The 17,967-nt window shown below is 35.8% G+C and overlaps 2 protein-coding genes across 4 annotated transcripts; both read right to left on the bottom strand.

Moving 5' to 3' along the window:
* Positions 1-1,662: 1,662 nt before the first annotated feature.
* On the bottom strand, positions 1,663-2,891 carry LOC111375681 (2-carboxy-D-arabinitol-1-phosphatase-like). Its single transcript, XM_022998549.1, has 2 exons — positions 2,740-2,891; positions 1,663-2,104 (listed from the first exon to the last, which is right to left on the bottom strand). Exons 1-2 carry the CDS (start codon positions 2,791-2,793, stop codon positions 1,781-1,783), a joined length of 378 nt encoding a protein of 125 aa, XP_022854317.1. The 5' UTR covers positions 2,794-2,891; the 3' UTR covers positions 1,663-1,780.
* Positions 2,892-3,989: 1,098 nt separating this feature from the next.
* Positions 3,990-16,974, bottom strand: LOC111375680 (probable 2-carboxy-D-arabinitol-1-phosphatase). Of its 3 annotated transcripts, none has more exons than XM_022998548.1 (6): positions 16,486-16,968; positions 14,352-14,457; positions 13,710-13,926; positions 13,496-13,614; positions 12,160-12,258; positions 3,990-9,756 (listed from the first exon to the last, which is right to left on the bottom strand). In XM_022998548.1, exons 1-6 carry the CDS (start codon positions 16,896-16,898, stop codon positions 9,673-9,675), a joined length of 1,038 nt encoding a protein of 345 aa, XP_022854316.1. In that variant the 5' UTR covers positions 16,899-16,968; the 3' UTR covers positions 3,990-9,672. The 3 variants fall into 3 exon arrangements, with proteins under 3 accessions (XP_022854316.1, XP_022854314.1, XP_022854315.1); XM_022998546.1 differs by lacking the exon at positions 3,990-9,756 and adding an exon at positions 11,183-11,418 and having other exon boundaries at positions 16,486-16,974; XM_022998547.1 differs by lacking the exon at positions 3,990-9,756 and adding an exon at positions 11,689-12,011.
* Between the last annotated feature and the right edge of the window lie 993 nt (positions 16,975-17,967).

Below are 17,967 nucleotides of genomic sequence, written 5' to 3'. Positions count from 1 at the left end.
GTGCAGACATGTAGTTAAACGTGAGGGTAACAATTAAAAAGATGTGAAATCTCAACAAATTCAGCAAAAAAACGATTTTTTTTTTTTTTTGCTTTCTTTTACTACCAATGGGCATGATTGTCTTAAACTTTAAATGAAGTAGTTCAATGTGCTTTTGAAACATTCGAAAGACCCTGAAATGAAATATTTGCACGTATTAAGCCTTTGGTGGCAAAATGATTAATCCAGCCCACGTATAAATGAAGAAGATGTATTAATAAAAATAATAATAATTATCTTTTTTAAGATTAAGTTTTTAAATGAGGTGGTCAACATTTTTCATCAATCCTACACACAATCATATAAACCACTAACATTACATTTACACAAAGCCAAGAATATGATTGCAAATGCTAATGAAAGTTATTATTATTAAGCATCCCAAACGAACCATTAAATTGCTTAGTTAGGTTTAGGTTTATAACTGACTTCTTGTAATTCTATGTCATGCATGCCAAGTTGATAGTGAGATTGAGCATGTTTGACTAAGCTTAAAATAAAATAAAATAAATTTTATTTTAAAAATAACTTTTGTAGAATAGAAGTTTGCTATTTTGAATTTTTTTGCCATATTTCTTTGTAGTCGGTATCAAATTAGAGAGAGAGAGAGAGAGAGAGTTCAATAATTTGAGGTCGGAATGAAAGTCTCACGTCTTATTACATGAATCTTTTACTTTGTGACATCCTAGTCCTAATTGGATCATTCACTAATTGTAAGAGATAGATCAAACAGTTAAAAAAAGGTAGTTGAACTTAATATACGTTAATAACAATATTTAATTTTATATTTTTACTAAAGTTCATTTAATAAAGAGTAAGCACTGATGGAGATACAAAATACTTAAATTGCTTATTTCTAAACTTAATCACAAAGAACTCCATAAACATGAATAGAAATGGCAACTACTTCCAAATCCTCATAGTAATAATGCCTAAACCCTAGAGACCCTAATTAAAAACTCTAATTGTATTTTTGCCAAAACAATTGAAAATAAATTAGACGATTTGTTTACTAAGATCTTATGCAATTATTTCTTTTTCTTAAGGCAAACCAACGGGGCGGCCATTTTATTAATATCAAATATTGTAGAGTACAAGTTAATTAGGAAGGGGACAAGAGATGACCTCTCAGTGTAATAAGAGTATATAGGCAATAGCAAGGGTCGACAAGCTACGAAAAATCCAGGCTAAAGATCTTTATTCTTATTTAAAAAGGTTAACTAAGATAATGGAAACCTCATTGACATCACCATAAATGAATGTGTTGAGTCAATGGCATTTGATATTAGTGCTTCTCAGCTCAGAGATTGATGACAGCCCTATTGCTTCTTGGAGTTGTCAGACATTAAAATATTTTAAATTATTTTGCATTTTATTAGGCTTCTTTTTTGTCAATAGATAGAAAATATAAATTAATAACATATAGTGACTTTGTAAATTCGATGTTTATCTAACCGCAGGCCAATGTCATTTTCTAGTCTCATCTGAGGAATTATTATTGTTTCGTTCCTATATAATGTCTACTTGCCTTCTTTAATGCGTGTAACATCGTCTCAGTTAGAAGTTTAAGGGAAAAAAAAAGTTAAAATAAATACAAATGCATGTCTTCACCACTACTCTTAATAAATGAAGAAAAGATTTAATTTTTTTTTTTTTTAAACATGCAATATGACAAGTCTTATTTCCAGACTTTCAGTTCAATAGTTGTTAAAATACAGGAAAGTGTTGATCATATTTACACTCAAAACTCCTCATCATCCACTGTTGATCTTGTAATAGGTATAGACCACCTCCCTAAATGAGCAGTGTAGTTGATGCACCGGATAATACCTACTCCGGTGGGCCCGTCCGGGAAATCAACGATGCTGATACTGCCTGAATCAAGATGAAATGATCCCATCCGTTCCTTTGAAAGTTTTAAGCAGTGTCCCATCATTGCAATGTGAACTGCAGGATTCCCAACTGCAACAAGAACTTTCTCTGAATCAGAACCTTTATTTAGTTCATCTAACAAATATTTCCAGGCTTTTCCTGATTGATTCCATAACTCTGTTGTTACTTCATCCTACATATATAGAAACGAACACAAAGTTAAGAATGTAAATTTAAAGGACAGACAGTATTTAAGGTATAGATAAATATGAGCCTAAATAAGCAAGAAAATGCAACAGTTTGTACAAATTTGTCGCTTTTCTATCTATGTGCTCTATTGATTAAACACAGTGTAAGGTAAGCGAGGTAGAACCACCAAGGCTCACATTTAGGAGGCCTAACAGACATTGCCTAGTTTTTCTTCGCATGCTGAGCAAAATATATTGTGAGACATCATCTGGGCCGGGCCTTTCGTTTTTTATCTTTTGGAACCAGGCCTCGTTTTTAATCGGTCAGGCCCACATCACAGCCCGGAAAGGAGGCTTGGTCGTGCAGAGGCTCAAAGGCCTCGCCCATTTGTCACCCAACAAAAGGGACAATGATGCACACGACAAACCTAACCACAAGAATTAAGTTAAGAGCATGTTCAGCTAAGCTTAAAATTTACCTTTCTAGAAAAGTAAGTTTAGACTTCCTAGAAAAGTAAAATTATGTAGCATAAAACTAACTTTTTTCCTTTTTAAGTTCAAACAATCATGCATGCTCTAAATCAACTTTATTTATGTCCACATTTCAGCTTCATATGTCAATTAAACCATAAATTCTTGCCTTCTTTGATTGGTTAAAGATGTTTTCAACATCAAGGCCCCGTGTCTGGTTCATTTCCACATAGCGTGGTACACAATCAGCGCCCAAGCAATCAGCAGCTTCTTGAACCTAAAACATAACCTATTGGCATGAACTTAAATTCAGCAGAAAGTGCCGTGACAAAAGTAACAGATATTGGATATCTGTACTCAACGGAGAACTGTAATTGAGTTCCACCACTCTCAGAACCCACTTAGCATAACTTTTGAGAAGTCAAAATGAGTTTTTAAAACCCAAAAGCTGCTTTTGGATTTATTTGACAAATTTTATGTAAGTTCTTCTCCGAGTGAGAAGAGTTTTTAGAGGCAAGGATTAAATAAATAAGTGAAGGCACATTTGACATGGCTTTTGCTTTTACTTTTTGTAGAAGAGCTTCGTGAGCATTCTCTAAAAGCACTTCCAATAGAGAAAGTTCTTTTATAAATTAGTTTTCAAGCAAAATTTAAGATAGCTTCCTCATAAAACTCTTATGTAAAAAGTAAAAGTAAAAATTATGTCAAATGCGCCCTCACTCATTTATTTAATCAACAAGGTTTGACACCATATATAATAAATATATGATCGAAACTAAAATTGCCTAAAGATGACTGCATGCCAATTAGAAATATTATAAACTACCTTATTTTTGTGCTGGGTATGTATAATCTAGATTAGTTTTGAAAATTGAAATGAATGACTTAGTGGGTTTGAAAGTAGATTCAACTCAAAATTCCTAGTACAAGGTTATTAGTGATTTTCAGTTAGTATTATCTTGGTCGAATATATGAAAATTGGATAAATCGAAGCAAGCGATATACTTGCTCCAATCATGGAGATTTTTCTATCCAATTTTGAGCCAGAAATGAACAGAAGCATACTTTTATACTTCCAATTATAATATTGTATGCAAAGAAAACATACCCACTCAGTTAAACAAAGAATTAACCAGTTCGTATGCTCTGTTTTTCTCTTAGTACATTAGAGAGTCTTATATGAAGTTAGAGCATCTGCAAGAGACTCTTTAAACACGAAATACTCTCTATTTTAAATAAACAACCCTCAAATTCATGCTCCAAAAGACTCTTTAAATTAACATTTTAATTTAGAGAGTTTTCTAAAATTAAATGCATTCAAAGTATTTTAATTTTCAATGTACAAAAACAATATAATAATCTAGAGAAAATTTAGTTAAAATAAAATATAGAGAAAAATAATAAATATATTTTGGGAGTAGTAAAATTAAATGTTAAATATAAAGAGCCTATTGAAATATTTCAAAATTTTTATAAGAAGAGTAAACAAAAAGGAAACCTACACTAGAAGGAAACTAAATAAAATTATGCACAAATCAAATATGCTATATGGCTAACATTCCAACAAACTCACAATATTACAGCAAGAAACAGCGAGAGTTTATTAAGCAAGAAACGAAAACGATGAATTGGATGAGACTTCGTGAAAAAGTCAACAAACTACAATGACCAAGAAACAAAAGGTAGGAAAATAGTAGCAGTCTAAGGATGGTGGAGAACCAGATGACAGTCAATCTCAATATGATTTGTGCACTCATGGAACTAAGCTCTTTAACCATTGTTTAGCTCACCATATGTATTCCATGCCCCCTTATCCATATCTAGCTACTAAATATGGGACCCAACTGTGAGTATCAACATGCAGGCTCCAGATCCAAGTGATAGTATTAAGTCTTTTAGCAGAGTTGTGAGAAATCTGAATAGCACTTTGATTATCACAATAGATAGAAGTTGTAGAAGACAAGAGAACACTCATGTCTACAAGTAACTAACGCAACCACACAATCTTAGTGGTGGTGGATGTCATAGCTCGATACTCAACCTCAATAGAGGAACGAAAAATAACAATATGTTTCTTACTCTTCCAAGAGATAAGTAAATCGCCCAAAAATATATAAAAATCAATAGTAGACTTGCAATCAGTGGGATTACTGGCCCAATCAGCATTAGAGTAGGCACAGAGTACTGAAGAGAAGTCAATGGAAACAAAAGACTCTGAAAGCAAGTACTACAAAAATAACGCAAAATACAAACAGCAGCTGCCTAATGAACTTTAGTAAGAGTTGAAACTAACTAACTAACAAAATGAACAGCATAAGCAATATGGGGACATGTGATGATATGATAAACCGGAATCCAATAATGGTGCGATACAAAGTGGGATCAGTCAAGGGTACACCATCAGACAATAAATATCGAGTGTTGGGCTCAAGACGCTCAAGAGCATCCATAATTAGACTGAGAGAGAAGATAACCTCTAGGAAAAGAAGTAACTTCAATCCCCAAAAATAAGATAATGCACCTGTCCTTCATTTCAAAACGACGCGCCAATTTTGATTTCAAATATGCAATCCCACCAACATCATCACCAGAAATAATCAATCGTCAGCATACAGCAAAAGTAGAATGTGACCAATCGAAGTGCATCTAAAGAATAATAAGGGTCATGATGACTAGATGTAGAACCGAGAGAGGTAACAACAACGAAAAATTTCTCAAACCAAGCACGAGGTGTTTGTTTGAGGTCATAAAGTGTCTTCTTAAGCTTGCAAACATATCTAGGAGAGTAAGAAAGACAGAAAAAAGGAACCATACACGCTTCTCCTGAAGATTTCCATTCAAAAAGGTATTTTTGACATCCAACTAAGAGAGACTCCACTGACGAACATATGCAACAGCAATAAGTGTACGAACGGTTGTCATCTTGGCAACATGAGCAAAATTCTTCTCATAAAGTCTTTATGGGCTTGGGTTAAGGTTAGTATAAATATTGATGATGTAACCCTATTATTCATACTGAATAAAAATATCTCCGCTTCGCTTTTTGTGGATGTAGGCATATCGCCAAACTATGTAAATACTTGTATTGATCTCTCTCTTTCATCTCTTTACTATAGCGTTAAAAATATCCAACATCTGGTATCAAATCCAAGCTTAGATGGCAAATTCTTTGACTGCAAAATTCGATGTGATGAAACTCGATGGAACTGAGAATTTTGAATTATGGCAGCGAAGGGTAAAGGATTTGTTAGCACAGCAAGAGATAGTGAATGCGCCAACTGGGAAGAAGCCAGAGAGCACATCAGCTGCCGATTGGTAAGTGCTTGAGGCATGAGTAGAGGGTTACAATTCGACTCTGTTTCACAGACAAGATCATATATCACGTCATGGACATTGAGTCTCTGACGGAGGTTTAGCTAAAATTCGAGAGTTGTTATATATCGACATCTACCACGAACAAGCCATATATGAAGCAGTAGCTATACGGGTTCAAGATAATAGAGGGTACAGATCTGATTCAACATACTATTGTCTCCAATCAAATTATTAGCGATTTTCTACGACTTTAAATCAAGTTCGATGAAGAAGATAAGGCAATGATATTGATGTGCTCTCTTCCTCCTTTGTACTACCACTTAGTGATCACGCTAACGTGGGGTAAAGAGACTCTCGACTTGGAGGAAGTCACGTTAGCCTTGGTAGCCTACAACCAGAGAAAACTATGTACTGGCAAAAGTTCACAAGGTGAGAGGTTGATCATGAAAGACTACCAGGATCGTAGGAGAAAGAAGGAAAGGGGTAGCTCTTACAAAAGAAATACAAGATCAAAATCTAGGAATCGAAGTAAGAAAAATGTCAAGTGCTACAAGTACTATCAGATAGGTCACATTAAAGGAAAGATGATAGGTCCTCAAACTCGACTAGTGTTGCAGAAGGAGACTTAGATTCTTAAGATGGAGACATGCTATCAATCTCTACAAGTAATTCTAATAGATTACATGACTCCTAGGTACTTGATTTAGCCTATTTATATCTCCTCACCGGATTGGTTTGATCCATATCATTCGAGTAATTTTGGATCTGCTTTGATAGGTAATTATACATCATGTAAGGTCATTGGAATATGATCCATAATATTTAAAATGATCGATGGTGTGGTGAGGACTTCGAAGAATGTTAGACATGTACCAGAGTTGAGAAAGAACCTAATTTCTTTAGGCATTTTAGACACCAGTAGCTATTCTTATAAGTCAAAGTGTGGGGCCTTGACAGTGAAGAAATGAGCTATGACTATGATGAAGCAAAAATTGGCAGGGAATATCTACATACTACTGGGAAATACAATTGTAGATAGAGTTGCTACAGCAGAATCTAAGTCAAATGACACTCTTTTATGGCATATGTGACTGTGGCATATATGAGAGCGTGATATGATTGAGCTTTAAAAGAAGAATTTGTTAAATGGAGTAAAATCATGCAAACTAAATTTCTGCAGGTTTTGTATACTTGAGAAACAGTTCAGAGAATAGGTCAAAATGGGAAAGCACAAAACAAAGGACATTCTTAATTATGTGCATTCTAATGTTTGAGGACCAGAGAGTGACTTCTTTAGGGAAGTTTGGGTATATTTCATGAAGCATAAATCTGAAACCATTGCCAAAGTTAGATCGTGGAAAATAGAAGTAGAGAATCAGACGCGCAGGAAAATTAAGTATCTCGGGACAAACAACAGTACATAGATTATAGTTTCTGAAATTCTATAAGGAGCATGGTATTCAGCAACACTATAAAGTTCGCAAAGCACAACAGCGAAATGGTATAGCGGAGACAATAAACAAAACAATTGCAAAATAGACAAGATGTTTGAGGTTGAATGCAGGGCTTTCGAAGAGTTTTTGGACAGAAGCAGTGAACATGGCATGTTATGTTATAAACAGATCACCATGACCAGCACTAGATGGGAAAGTTGTAGAGGAAGTTTGACTAGCATTGAAGTTGATTATTCTGAATTGAGAGTATTTGGGTGTCCAGCTTATGTCCATGTATCCAGTGATCAAAGATCCAAGCTTGATTTGAAATAAAGAAAGTGCATTTCTCTGGGCTATGTGAAAGGCGTAAAAGGTTACAAGTTTTGGGATCCAAAAGCAAAGAAGATGATAAGTAGGGATACAATCTTTGATGAAGCTCCATGCTTAAAGCTTCTCTAGAAGAAGAAAAGCTCAGTTTGGGGGGCGAGGGTAATAGCAAGAGCTAAGTGGTGCAAATAGAGCTAGACAATGTTGACATAGGTATTAATGCTCAGGGAGTGGACAATTCTGGCTCAGAAGAGGAGTAGTATCATAGTATTGGCACAGATAGACGATGAAGTATGGATTCGAGGATTCAGTTTCTTATGCACTTATTACCAGCAATAGCGATCCTATGATTTAAGGAAATTGAGTCATTCCATAAAAATGATACATGAGAATTGGTGGAGCTTCCAGTGGGGAAGAAACTGATAAAGTGTAATTAGGTATATAGAAAGAAAGAAACAATGTTAGAAAAGGAAGGAGAAATAAAAATATACAAAGCTCGATTAGTAGCTATGGGTACTCACAGAGGAAGAGAGTAGATTATAATGAAATTTTCTCTCCGGCCATCAGATGCACTTCCATCAGGATTGTCTTGGCAATGATGACTAGTTTTTATTTGGAGTTAGAACTAGTGAAGGCTGCTTTCCTTCATGGTGATTTGGAGGAGCAGATTTTTATAGAGCAGTAAGAAGGGTTCTTGGAACTAGGAATAGAGAATATTGTGCGTAAACTAAGGAAGTCTTTATATGAGATTAAGCAATCTCCACGGCAATGGTACAAGAGGTTCAACTCCCACATTATTCAGATTGGCTACATTCATTGTGAGTATGATTGTTGTGTTTACTATAGAGTTCTTGTTGATGTTGTATGTGGATGATATGCTTAGTGCTACTAAGAACATGAATGAAGTAGACAAATTGAAATCTTTGTTGGGTAGCAAGCTAGATATAAAAGACTTTGGACTGGTTAAGAAGAATCTTGCCATGGAAATCAATAGAGATAGGAAAGCCAGAAAACTATGGGTGTCTCAGAAAAATTATTTGAAGAAAGTGTTGGAGAGATTTAGCATGTCTAATACAAAAGCAGTGGGCACACAACATTGGTAAATCATTTCAGATTGTCTAGTAATCAGTGCCCAAAGAATAAAAAAATTGCAAAGATGTCAAAGGTGTCTTATGCCAACGTAGTGGGAAGTTTGAAGTATGCAATAGTGTGTACCAGATCAAATTCAGCACATGTAGTCAGTATGGTGAGCAAGTAAATGGCTAATCTCGACAGAGAGCATTGGAAAGCTGCAAAATGGATTTTCAGGTACTTGAGAGATACAATGGAGTGTGAGATAATGTTTGAGAAACAACATGATGAGTTCGGAGATACATAAATGCAGATTATGCACGCAACATGGATGACAAAAGGTCCATACAGGTTATGTTTTCACATTCACAGGTGGACCTATATACTGGAGATTAATGGTGCAGTCACTTGTGGCATTATCCACAACTGAAGCAGAATACATGGCAACAACTGAGGTAGCCAAGGAATTATTGTGGTTGAGAGGACTTATCAAAGAACTTGGGATCAAGTAAGATGAAATAAAACTATATTGTGATAGTCAGAGCGTCATCTTCTTAGTAAAGCATTAGATTTATTATGCAAGAATTAAGCACATTGATATGAGATTTCACAAGATAAGGGAGTTGGTTACTACAAGAGAACTGTTATTAGAGAAGTGGCAAACATGTTGACAAAGCCAATTACAATGAACAGGTTCAAGTATTACTTGAACTTGATTAACATCTCCAGGTGTTAAAGAGTGTGTCCCAACTTATTGGTTCAAGATGGTGTGTTTTTTCAGGTTATGTTTTTCAGTGTTTTCTCCTAAAGGGTGAATAGAATACCAAGGTAGAGATTGTTGTGTATGTGGTTAATATAAAGTAGAATATAAAGTAGAATATAGGTTTACTGAACATTCGCTCCTCGTGGACGTAGGCACATCATCGAACCACGTAAATACTCTGTTGATCTCTCTTTCATCTCTTTATTATTGCGCATAAAAAAATCCAACACCATCCTTGTCTATGGCTTATTCCAATCACCTTCTGAGATCGAGGATCCTGCATATGACAAGCAATAGAAGAAACCTGAACTAACTATCCAGGATCACACAATTGGCCAATAGAAGTAAAATTCAAAGTAAGAGACGAAACACAATAAACGTCTGAAAACGATAAATTATGTGTTAACAGAACCAACACCTACTAAAGGCAATGGAATGCCATCAATAGTCATAACAGACATAGATGAATTAGAAGGATGTAAGTTATTAAAGAATTTTGAGTTAGACAACATGTGTTTAAAAGCAAAAATCCATAAGGAAGAAATACCTGAATGACTTTAAAATGACAAACCTATACAAGTAGAGGCTAACATAGCATGTGGCTGTGTGGCTAAGAACTTCTAAAACTGCTCTGCTAAGTCAACATAGAACTGGAGGAAGGTAGCGCTTCAAATATTAACAAGTCACTGGGTGGTATGGTGACAGCTATATTAGCATTAGGACGATAAAATCACTACTGTGATTGTGGTTGTTGCTTTCTCAATAGCTTAGGACATTGAGAATTCTAATGTTCATTTTGTTTGCAAAAGTTATGCTCATCACTGGCGACTCTCTCATAACCTTTGCTCTACGATTGAGAGGGTACAGCTAACACTGAGCTGTCAGAGGGAGGAAGAGATATTTCTGAACTTCAAGTTCACTGACCAACAAACCAACTGAGAAAAGTGGAATGCAATGCAAAATTGAGCCTCTAAATCACTGCAAAGTACCATAAAAAACTAAACTAATCTTTGCTCCTCTCTAAAGTAATATATTCCTCACATGTTTTCAGTCCCGCTAATTCCATAAAAGTCAATTCATTACAAATTGAATTCATAGCGACATAAAACTCGAGAATACTCATATTCTTCTGTTGTAAAGCCCGTATATCAATCTCCAACTGATACCATTTTGCAAAGTTAGACTTAGTGTATAACTTCTGAAAGTGATCCCAAACTTCCTTTACTGTTTCAAACTTCACTGACTGTGTACTAATGGATTGCCCAACAGAATTATGAATCCAAATGAGAATTTTCGCATTGTTTGACTCCCAATTATCCATCTCTGTCACATAATTTTTAGCAGTGTTCTTGGGTTTCACAACAGTTCTACTAACATAACCCCACAATCTTTTTCCCTTTAGAAAGTTCTTCATCACAGTACTCCAATATGAACAAATTTTACCATTTAATATAATACTAATGGATTGAAGTGAATCATCCCTTTTCATTGTCATTATGAAATCAACAAATAAGCTACTACCCATCAAAAGAAATCACCAAATTCTAAGAAAAACGACAACCAACACACCACCATGAACTATTACCGGAATATGCTGCACAGTACACATATAATCAAACTAATACCATCAAATGATCATAAACTCACCAAGGAACAAACTGTCTCTTTGAAACTGTCTCGAAAAATGCGTAACGCACCCTCACAAGGTGCCAAAATCTCACCAACTCCGTTCACGCGCCATTGGAATAACGCACGTGGCGGTACACACGCCGGTCAAGTATAATCCGGTCTGATGGCCGTTCTCCACTAACCACAAAGATATAGAGACTCTATATTTCATCTTCGGTGCCATTGCTGGAGTGATGGGCACATGCTTCTCAGTATTGATTCGTATGGAATTGCTTGTCTCGTCGTCGGGAACACAAATATGGTCTCCAATCTTCAAAAGGAAGTCGGGTTAAGAGATATTGTGTATTTTCATGATGGCTCAGCACAAATTTAGGGCTTTTGATTATTTTCAATTTCACAAATTGTTTGAGAAGGAATGGGATGAAAGGATCGACTTCAACGCAAAAATTTGGGCTCTGATGCCATGAAAATAATACAAACTAATTTGATAAATCAACTAAAGAAGAAGAAGAAAACATATTATTGAGCCACCAAAAGATTAGGTTTTTTAATGAAATAATTAAGTTTATATATTACAAGAAGAGTAAATGAAAAGGAAACCTACACTAAAAGGAACTAAAAAAATTATGCAAAAATCAAATATGCTATATATGGCTAACTTTCAAAATAGGAAGTCTCTTAGAGATTAAGTTTTGATAAGTTTGGCTATGATCTTGCACATTGCAGTTTTGTTCCATATCTCTGAAGCTTGTAGACTGTGGAGACTCCCCTTGGCTGCAGATAGACCTACTTAAGTGTTTTAGCTTATTTTTCTAACAGATATTTTAGAGCGCCATTTTCCATCAAGACACAAATTGAGATGTGTGAGATCATTATTGTAGTCTCCTTCTTCATAGTGAAAACCTGCAGCTTTGAGGGTGAAACGCTGTAAATATGTGTGTTTTTTATTTTGTATTGCTTGATATACCTCTCGTAATTAGAATTCACGTTTTATCCCTAACAAAGACTCCCATATGACTTCAGTTTATTGACAGACGAGCTGTTTTCGTACCTCTTGATTATTCTCAGAGACTCCATGACAAACAAGTATAATTCGCATACTGGTTTTCCTGCCCACAGAACTGCCAGCAGCTATAGGTGAACTGGGGGTCTGCATCATTACATATAAATCATAGCATGAACTTCAAAGCAACCTACGAAAAGCAGAAATTTATAGTCTAGATAAAAGCTCACGAAGGACCAAATTAGTTTTCATGGTCATGAAATCAAGAAGCTAATAGAAAGAGATGAAATTTCAAGTCCACATAGTTATGCCATCAACCTATACTCTATCCTACATAATAAACCAAGAAAAATTACTGCCACTACACATTGATGGAGCCAGCCAACCGGTTAACAAGTTTGTGCAATCACTACATCATGATAATATGTATTATGTGATCATTTACGCACTTAGAAGTGTTTTCTAGCCATTATCCTAGAAACAAAAAACAAGGAATCCATACGTAAATGCACATGGGACTACATGAATGTAGCCTTTCAATTGCACTAAATTAAAGCATGATTAAAAAGGGAAATCAACATATTAAAAAGCTCCTGCATTCTTAATAGTAAAGATCTTTGACCACTTATTTTCTACTTTTCATCTAATAGCAATGTTTGATTGGTCATCAATTCAATTGAAGTGATTCACATGTTTCTCATCACACTAAGGGCCCATTTGGCATAGGTTTTGAGAAGCCAAGGACCCAAAAGCCACTTTTGAAAATTTTAGTGTTTCTTGAAGAGTTTTTAGAGAAAATTAGTCCAATTAAGATAGTTTTCTAGGAAGCTCTTATACGAAGAGGGAAAGCAAAAGAAGAAGCCCTGCAAAACAGACCTAAAAACATCCCATATGTAGTGTAAGAGACCTTTCAGATTTTTACTCTTGTTGTAAGAGGTTGGCCCCAAAAATAGCAAATCAAAACTATACGAAAGTAGATAGACGCTACAATTGTGAAATATATGTGGGACGGGGAGGCTATTTTTGTGATAACAAAGGCATGGGATCTTTCATAAACTCCTTAAATCTGTAGCAGCAAGTGGGTATAGATCACACATCGAGACTGAACAGCCATAAAGCTGCAGGTGCACTTGTGTGTTTCAAATTTCATTTTGCTTGCTTTTGCTCTCATAACTGGGTTAATGGCATGTATAAATGTCAACTTTAGATTTGCTTGAGTACGTAAAACAGCAAATATAGTCCAAGAAATAAACCCTTTCTTTGGGTTAAAATTCCTAGATGATGCTTCATTGGTCCAAAATAATCCCCATGGTTAAAGCAAATAAAGAACGAATCAAATCCTATTGATTATACAGAACTTGATCTCAAGAGCAGGGTTACTTACCTGATTTAAACGATTAAGGCATATATCTGGAGACCCACCTTCAGGTTTTGGAGTGAAGTCCAGCACACTTACACCACAATTGCTCTGAAGTAGAACCCTGAAGTACTCTGCTCCTAAACCTGAGTATTGGAGACAATAAAAATATGAACCTGCTCGGGTAATAAACAATGATAAACATTAGCATTAAACTATAAGGAAGGAAGCAAAAGAGTACCAATTGCGGTTGCAACAAGAGCCTGATTAACAGCATTGTGAGCAACTACCAGAATTGACTTGCCTTCATGGGTAAGAATTTTTGTCCAGCAGTTTCTAGCACGTTCCCATAATTCCCTCACAGGATAATGGCCATCAATATTGAAGTTTGCAGCATCAATTTGCCATTGACGATAAGCGGCACCATACTTGGCCTTTCCCTCATTCTTTAGGAGGCCCTGAGGTGAAGCAATCATATTAAAAACTCTGAAAAAAAAAATGTTGAATAAGAATTGAGAAAATTGCATTATTGGACACCGACATTTCTTTATATTTGCAAAATCTGATGACAGAAACAGCCAAATTTGTGTTGAATCATCACATGGCCTTGTGGAATCATGCTTCGCTTCAAATTTTAGGCACCAGCCCAAGTGGGAAACAAAATCTAGGTTCATAATGTTGGACATGTGAGAGCCATAACAAATATTTGGAGATTTGAAAGATTTCTATTGTAAGGGGCCAATTGGCAACATGGAGAAAGGTTGAGGATCAGCTTGCTCCTTTTTAAAGATTAGGAATCACTAAAGCAATTTTTCCATAAGAATTTCACCACTACTATCATTATTATATATATTCATGATTCAGTACTTCGAAGCATACTAACTTGAAATGAATAGAGGTCAATTTCCCTCAAGTCAGAATCTGTTATGATCTTCTCCCCACGAGAACCCCAAATGATCTCAGCCGTTCTCTTCGATCTAATCAGGGGACTGAAACATTTAAATCAACAAGGACAATAAGTTAAGGGGGGAGAAAAAGCTAAAAGAATTCAATGGTCTGCATTCATCATATATTAAATATTTAAGCTATCACACAATTCAAATGACCAATGTTACTTGTGTAGCGGTCATTCATTTTCTTATATGTAGCATTAGGATACACAAGTCTATACCTCAACCGTCCTCTAGAACCACCGGAATAGCTGAATTGGCTCCCTTTTCCATAAAGCACGAGGGTTGTATGTGATTATCATCCATGTTTGAATTTCAAAATGTTGAAACGCCTACTGATTCACAAACAAAAACTTTCACACTCATTTCCATAATCTAGTCTTTACTTGAAAACCAGAAAAGTCAGAGACATTTAGTTCTAGTTTTTCTAAACCAAACCAAATTAGCTGCACCAGTGTAGATTATAAATGAGTGCTGGACCTTATTTTTGCCATTATACTTCTTTTAATAACAATTCTCAGCACTTTCCTCCAGCACATTTCCTCTATATTCTTCATATGCTTGGTTATATTGCTGGCATGAAGTGCTATATATTTGCATATGCATGTATTGATGTAACTTATAACTTTCTCATAAAAACACACTCAAAAAAGTGAAGAACACCTAGATGGTATACATGTGCATACGCAATTACATGCAACCCAGACACACATGTACATATACATACAGACACATTCATATGCATATACTATATGCAGATGATCTCTATAATATATTCCCTCAAGTTTTGCCAAATTTGAGGATAACAGCACCATCAAAGGGCTAACGTGGCATTGAATTGTCAAGCGAAAACTGGTCAAAAAGGTCCCAAGGTCAATTACCTTTCAAAAATCTGATCGACCACCCTAGCAATGTTATAAATAATTCGATATGCAACAAAGAAACAGATGACTCCTACCTATCAAAGACCTGTATTAAAACAAAACTCTATAGACAAAATACAGATCTGAATATTACACTTCTTCCTTTGTACAACCTAAACCACCAGACATCAAAGTTTCAAACCATATTATGCTCAATCAATTGTACCCGTCTATATCATCATGAAGGCACCGAACAGACCCAAAAGCCCTCACACTTCCAGATTTAACGAAGTTGCTTCAATGGACTAGAAACTGGATGCAACACCAGATCAATAGTCTAACTCACATAGAGATATCACAAGGACTCGATTCTCACTCAAAGAATCTCAACCAACTCACATAGAGAAGACGAAAAGTAAAGAGAAGACAGAACACCCTTGAAGATTCTAGATCCCTCAGACACACAAAAATGAACTAGTGAATATTAGGGTAAAAGAGAATGCCCTATTTATACTCAAACAATCAACCATTGATCAGAGGCAAATCCAACGGTCCAGAGCAACTAACATATCAGGCTGATTATTGGGCTCGGGTAGTCGGCCATCTCCAGTGACATTAATGGGCAATTGTTACATTCACCTGGGTTAAAGACCATTTCATCATCGCCTAAATATTGGACTGGACGTGGCATCACAGCCCAACAACCTGCAACCTCACTCCATTGACAGGCGGGCACTCATTCTTCCTCAAATCTCATTTAATCCACATTAGCGACACCTGTGGTACATGGTTAATGATAAGACATTAAAGTCATCCCCTTGCCAAGTCAGCCTAGTGTCTGCGTCAAAAGAGCAAAGATTCATATCGTTTGGAGTTCCTTGAACTTACCCCCTATCCTTGTCTAAGGCCTACATCGGTGGCCATGATTCTCCTCACATGTAAACCCTCAAAATTATGTCAAGAATTTATCCATGTGGATATCCCAATCTCAAACCAAAACATGTACTTAGGTATTGCAGCATGATTGCAACAATCTCCTCTAGAAAAACTACTTTTGAAACTATGGAGAACCCAGTAGAACCATATAATTACTCAACAGTAAGAAAATTGCAGCCCCCAATTAAACTATTACTATCTCTTTAAAAGATGATAATTAATGGTGAAATTTTAAAAAGTAAAGAATGGGTACTCAAAACAAACAAACCTTGAGAAGCAGAGATCAAAGGAATCATCAAGAAGCATCTGTCGCGATGTCTCAGCCTGAGCTTCGCCCTTCTGAGTGAGCACCGAGAAATCCGAGCTCCCTTGAATCCGACCCTCCGCATTCCACGTGCTCTGCCCGTGCCTCACCAGAACCACTCTCTTCGAGGCCCGTATTGGTGGCAGATTTATACTCTTCCAGCTCAACAAGTCTCTTCCCTCTGAATCGTCCGGTGGCGGCGGAGGTGATACCGATGGTTTCTTGATTTCTTGCAAGCTTGAAGAAGAGTAGATAATACTTATTCTGGATGGACCAGTCTTGTTTGGGAAGTGGTGGTGGAGGCAGCGGCGGTGTTGGTGGAGCTGATGGGTTCTATGAAGGGAAAAGAGGTGTGGAGTTAGTACAGTCGAAACCATGATATTTTACGGAAACTGTTAGTTAAATTGTGTTTTTTCTGTTATTTTATGCGCTGAAAAACACTGACAGTTTTTTGTGGTGGTTAATGTTAGCTCTATCGACATGAAATAAAGCATCGGGTGACACATGGATTAAGAATTTCTATCTCCTTTTTTTTTCTTTCTCTCTTTTTCTCCCCTGGCTCTTCTTCTTTTCTTTGTGCCAGCAATGTTCAGTTCATGTTTGACTATCTATAAATTAAACTAATTTATTTTTTATAATTATTTTTAACCGCATATTTACACAATTAAAATCTTATTTGGAGGGTATTTTTAGCTCCTAAAAATAAAAATAAAAAGGACCATTAGAAGTATTTTTCAGCCATCACTTTTGATTGAATGTGTCTAGTGTGGGACCTACATTTGAAAAAATGGTCCAAAAATTTCTACTCTCTCCCCTAAAAATATGGCTCAAACAGGGACTAAATATTTTACATATAAATTTAAATTTTTTTTTATTTTTAATCACACACTCTTCAAAATAAACCATCAAATAGTAATAATTTGAATTTCTTTTCTTTTTTTTTTTCTTCTTCGTAGAAGTAGAACAGAGCTTCTCCCTATTTGATTCCGATTGAAACAAAAATTTGGACCGTTGGGCACAATGTTTACAGTGACACGTTTGAAGTTTTGGTCACATCAAACGGACCCACATAGCTAGCATGTGCTATCTTTCATCCATATCAACATTGCACATTGACCATTTTAACCCTCGTGAGTATGGTTTAAATTTGTTCCCATTTGTCCTATATGAGTTATCCAATAATGAGAGCAAAATTGGGATTTGAGGTGGTAAATGCTGCTGCATTTGTCTGAATACTTGTCAGTTAATTTTCAATAAAATATTATTTAGCCCTGATTCTCAATATGATGATTTAGTGTGATGGATAACGATTATATTTTTAATTTTTATGAAAAACAAATGGAGCCTTAATGTCGGACAAACGGTCCAAATTCTAGTTTTCATCGCTCCCAAACAGGGGTTTAATTTATATATTAGTGGGGTTTTAATTTTTCAACTTCAATATAA

Source organism: Olea europaea, unplaced genomic scaffold, assembly GCF_002742605.1.
Source record: "Olea europaea var. sylvestris unplaced genomic scaffold, O_europaea_v1 scaffold1402, whole genome shotgun sequence".
Taxonomy (NCBI): domain Eukaryota; kingdom Viridiplantae; phylum Streptophyta; class Magnoliopsida; order Lamiales; family Oleaceae; genus Olea; species Olea europaea.
Note: the sequence above shows the minus strand (reverse complement) of the source record. Positions and strands in the feature narration are given on the sequence as shown.

Bases quoted from the DNA above. Each gene is read 5' to 3' on its own strand.
- LOC111375681 (XM_022998549.1), bottom strand. From the start codon at position 2,793: ATGAACCAGACACGGGGCCTTGATGTTGAAAACATCTTTAACCAATCA. The intron at 2,105-2,739 runs GCAAGAATTTAT...CTATATATGTAG, and splicing joins TCTTTAACCAATCAAAGAAG to GATGAAGTAACAACAGAGTT.
- LOC111375680 (XM_022998546.1), bottom strand. From the start codon at position 16,898: ATGGTTTCGACTGTACTAACTCCACACCTCTTTTCCCTTCATAGAACC. The intron at 14,458-16,485 runs GTTTGTTTGTTT...TAAATGTTTCAG, and splicing joins TTTGATCTCTGCTTCTCAAG to TCCCCTGATTAGATCGAAGA. The intron at 11,419-12,159 runs GTACGAAAACAG...TTCCTTTTGAAG, and splicing joins TCTCTGAGAATAATCAAGAG to ATTGGAGACCATATTTGTGT.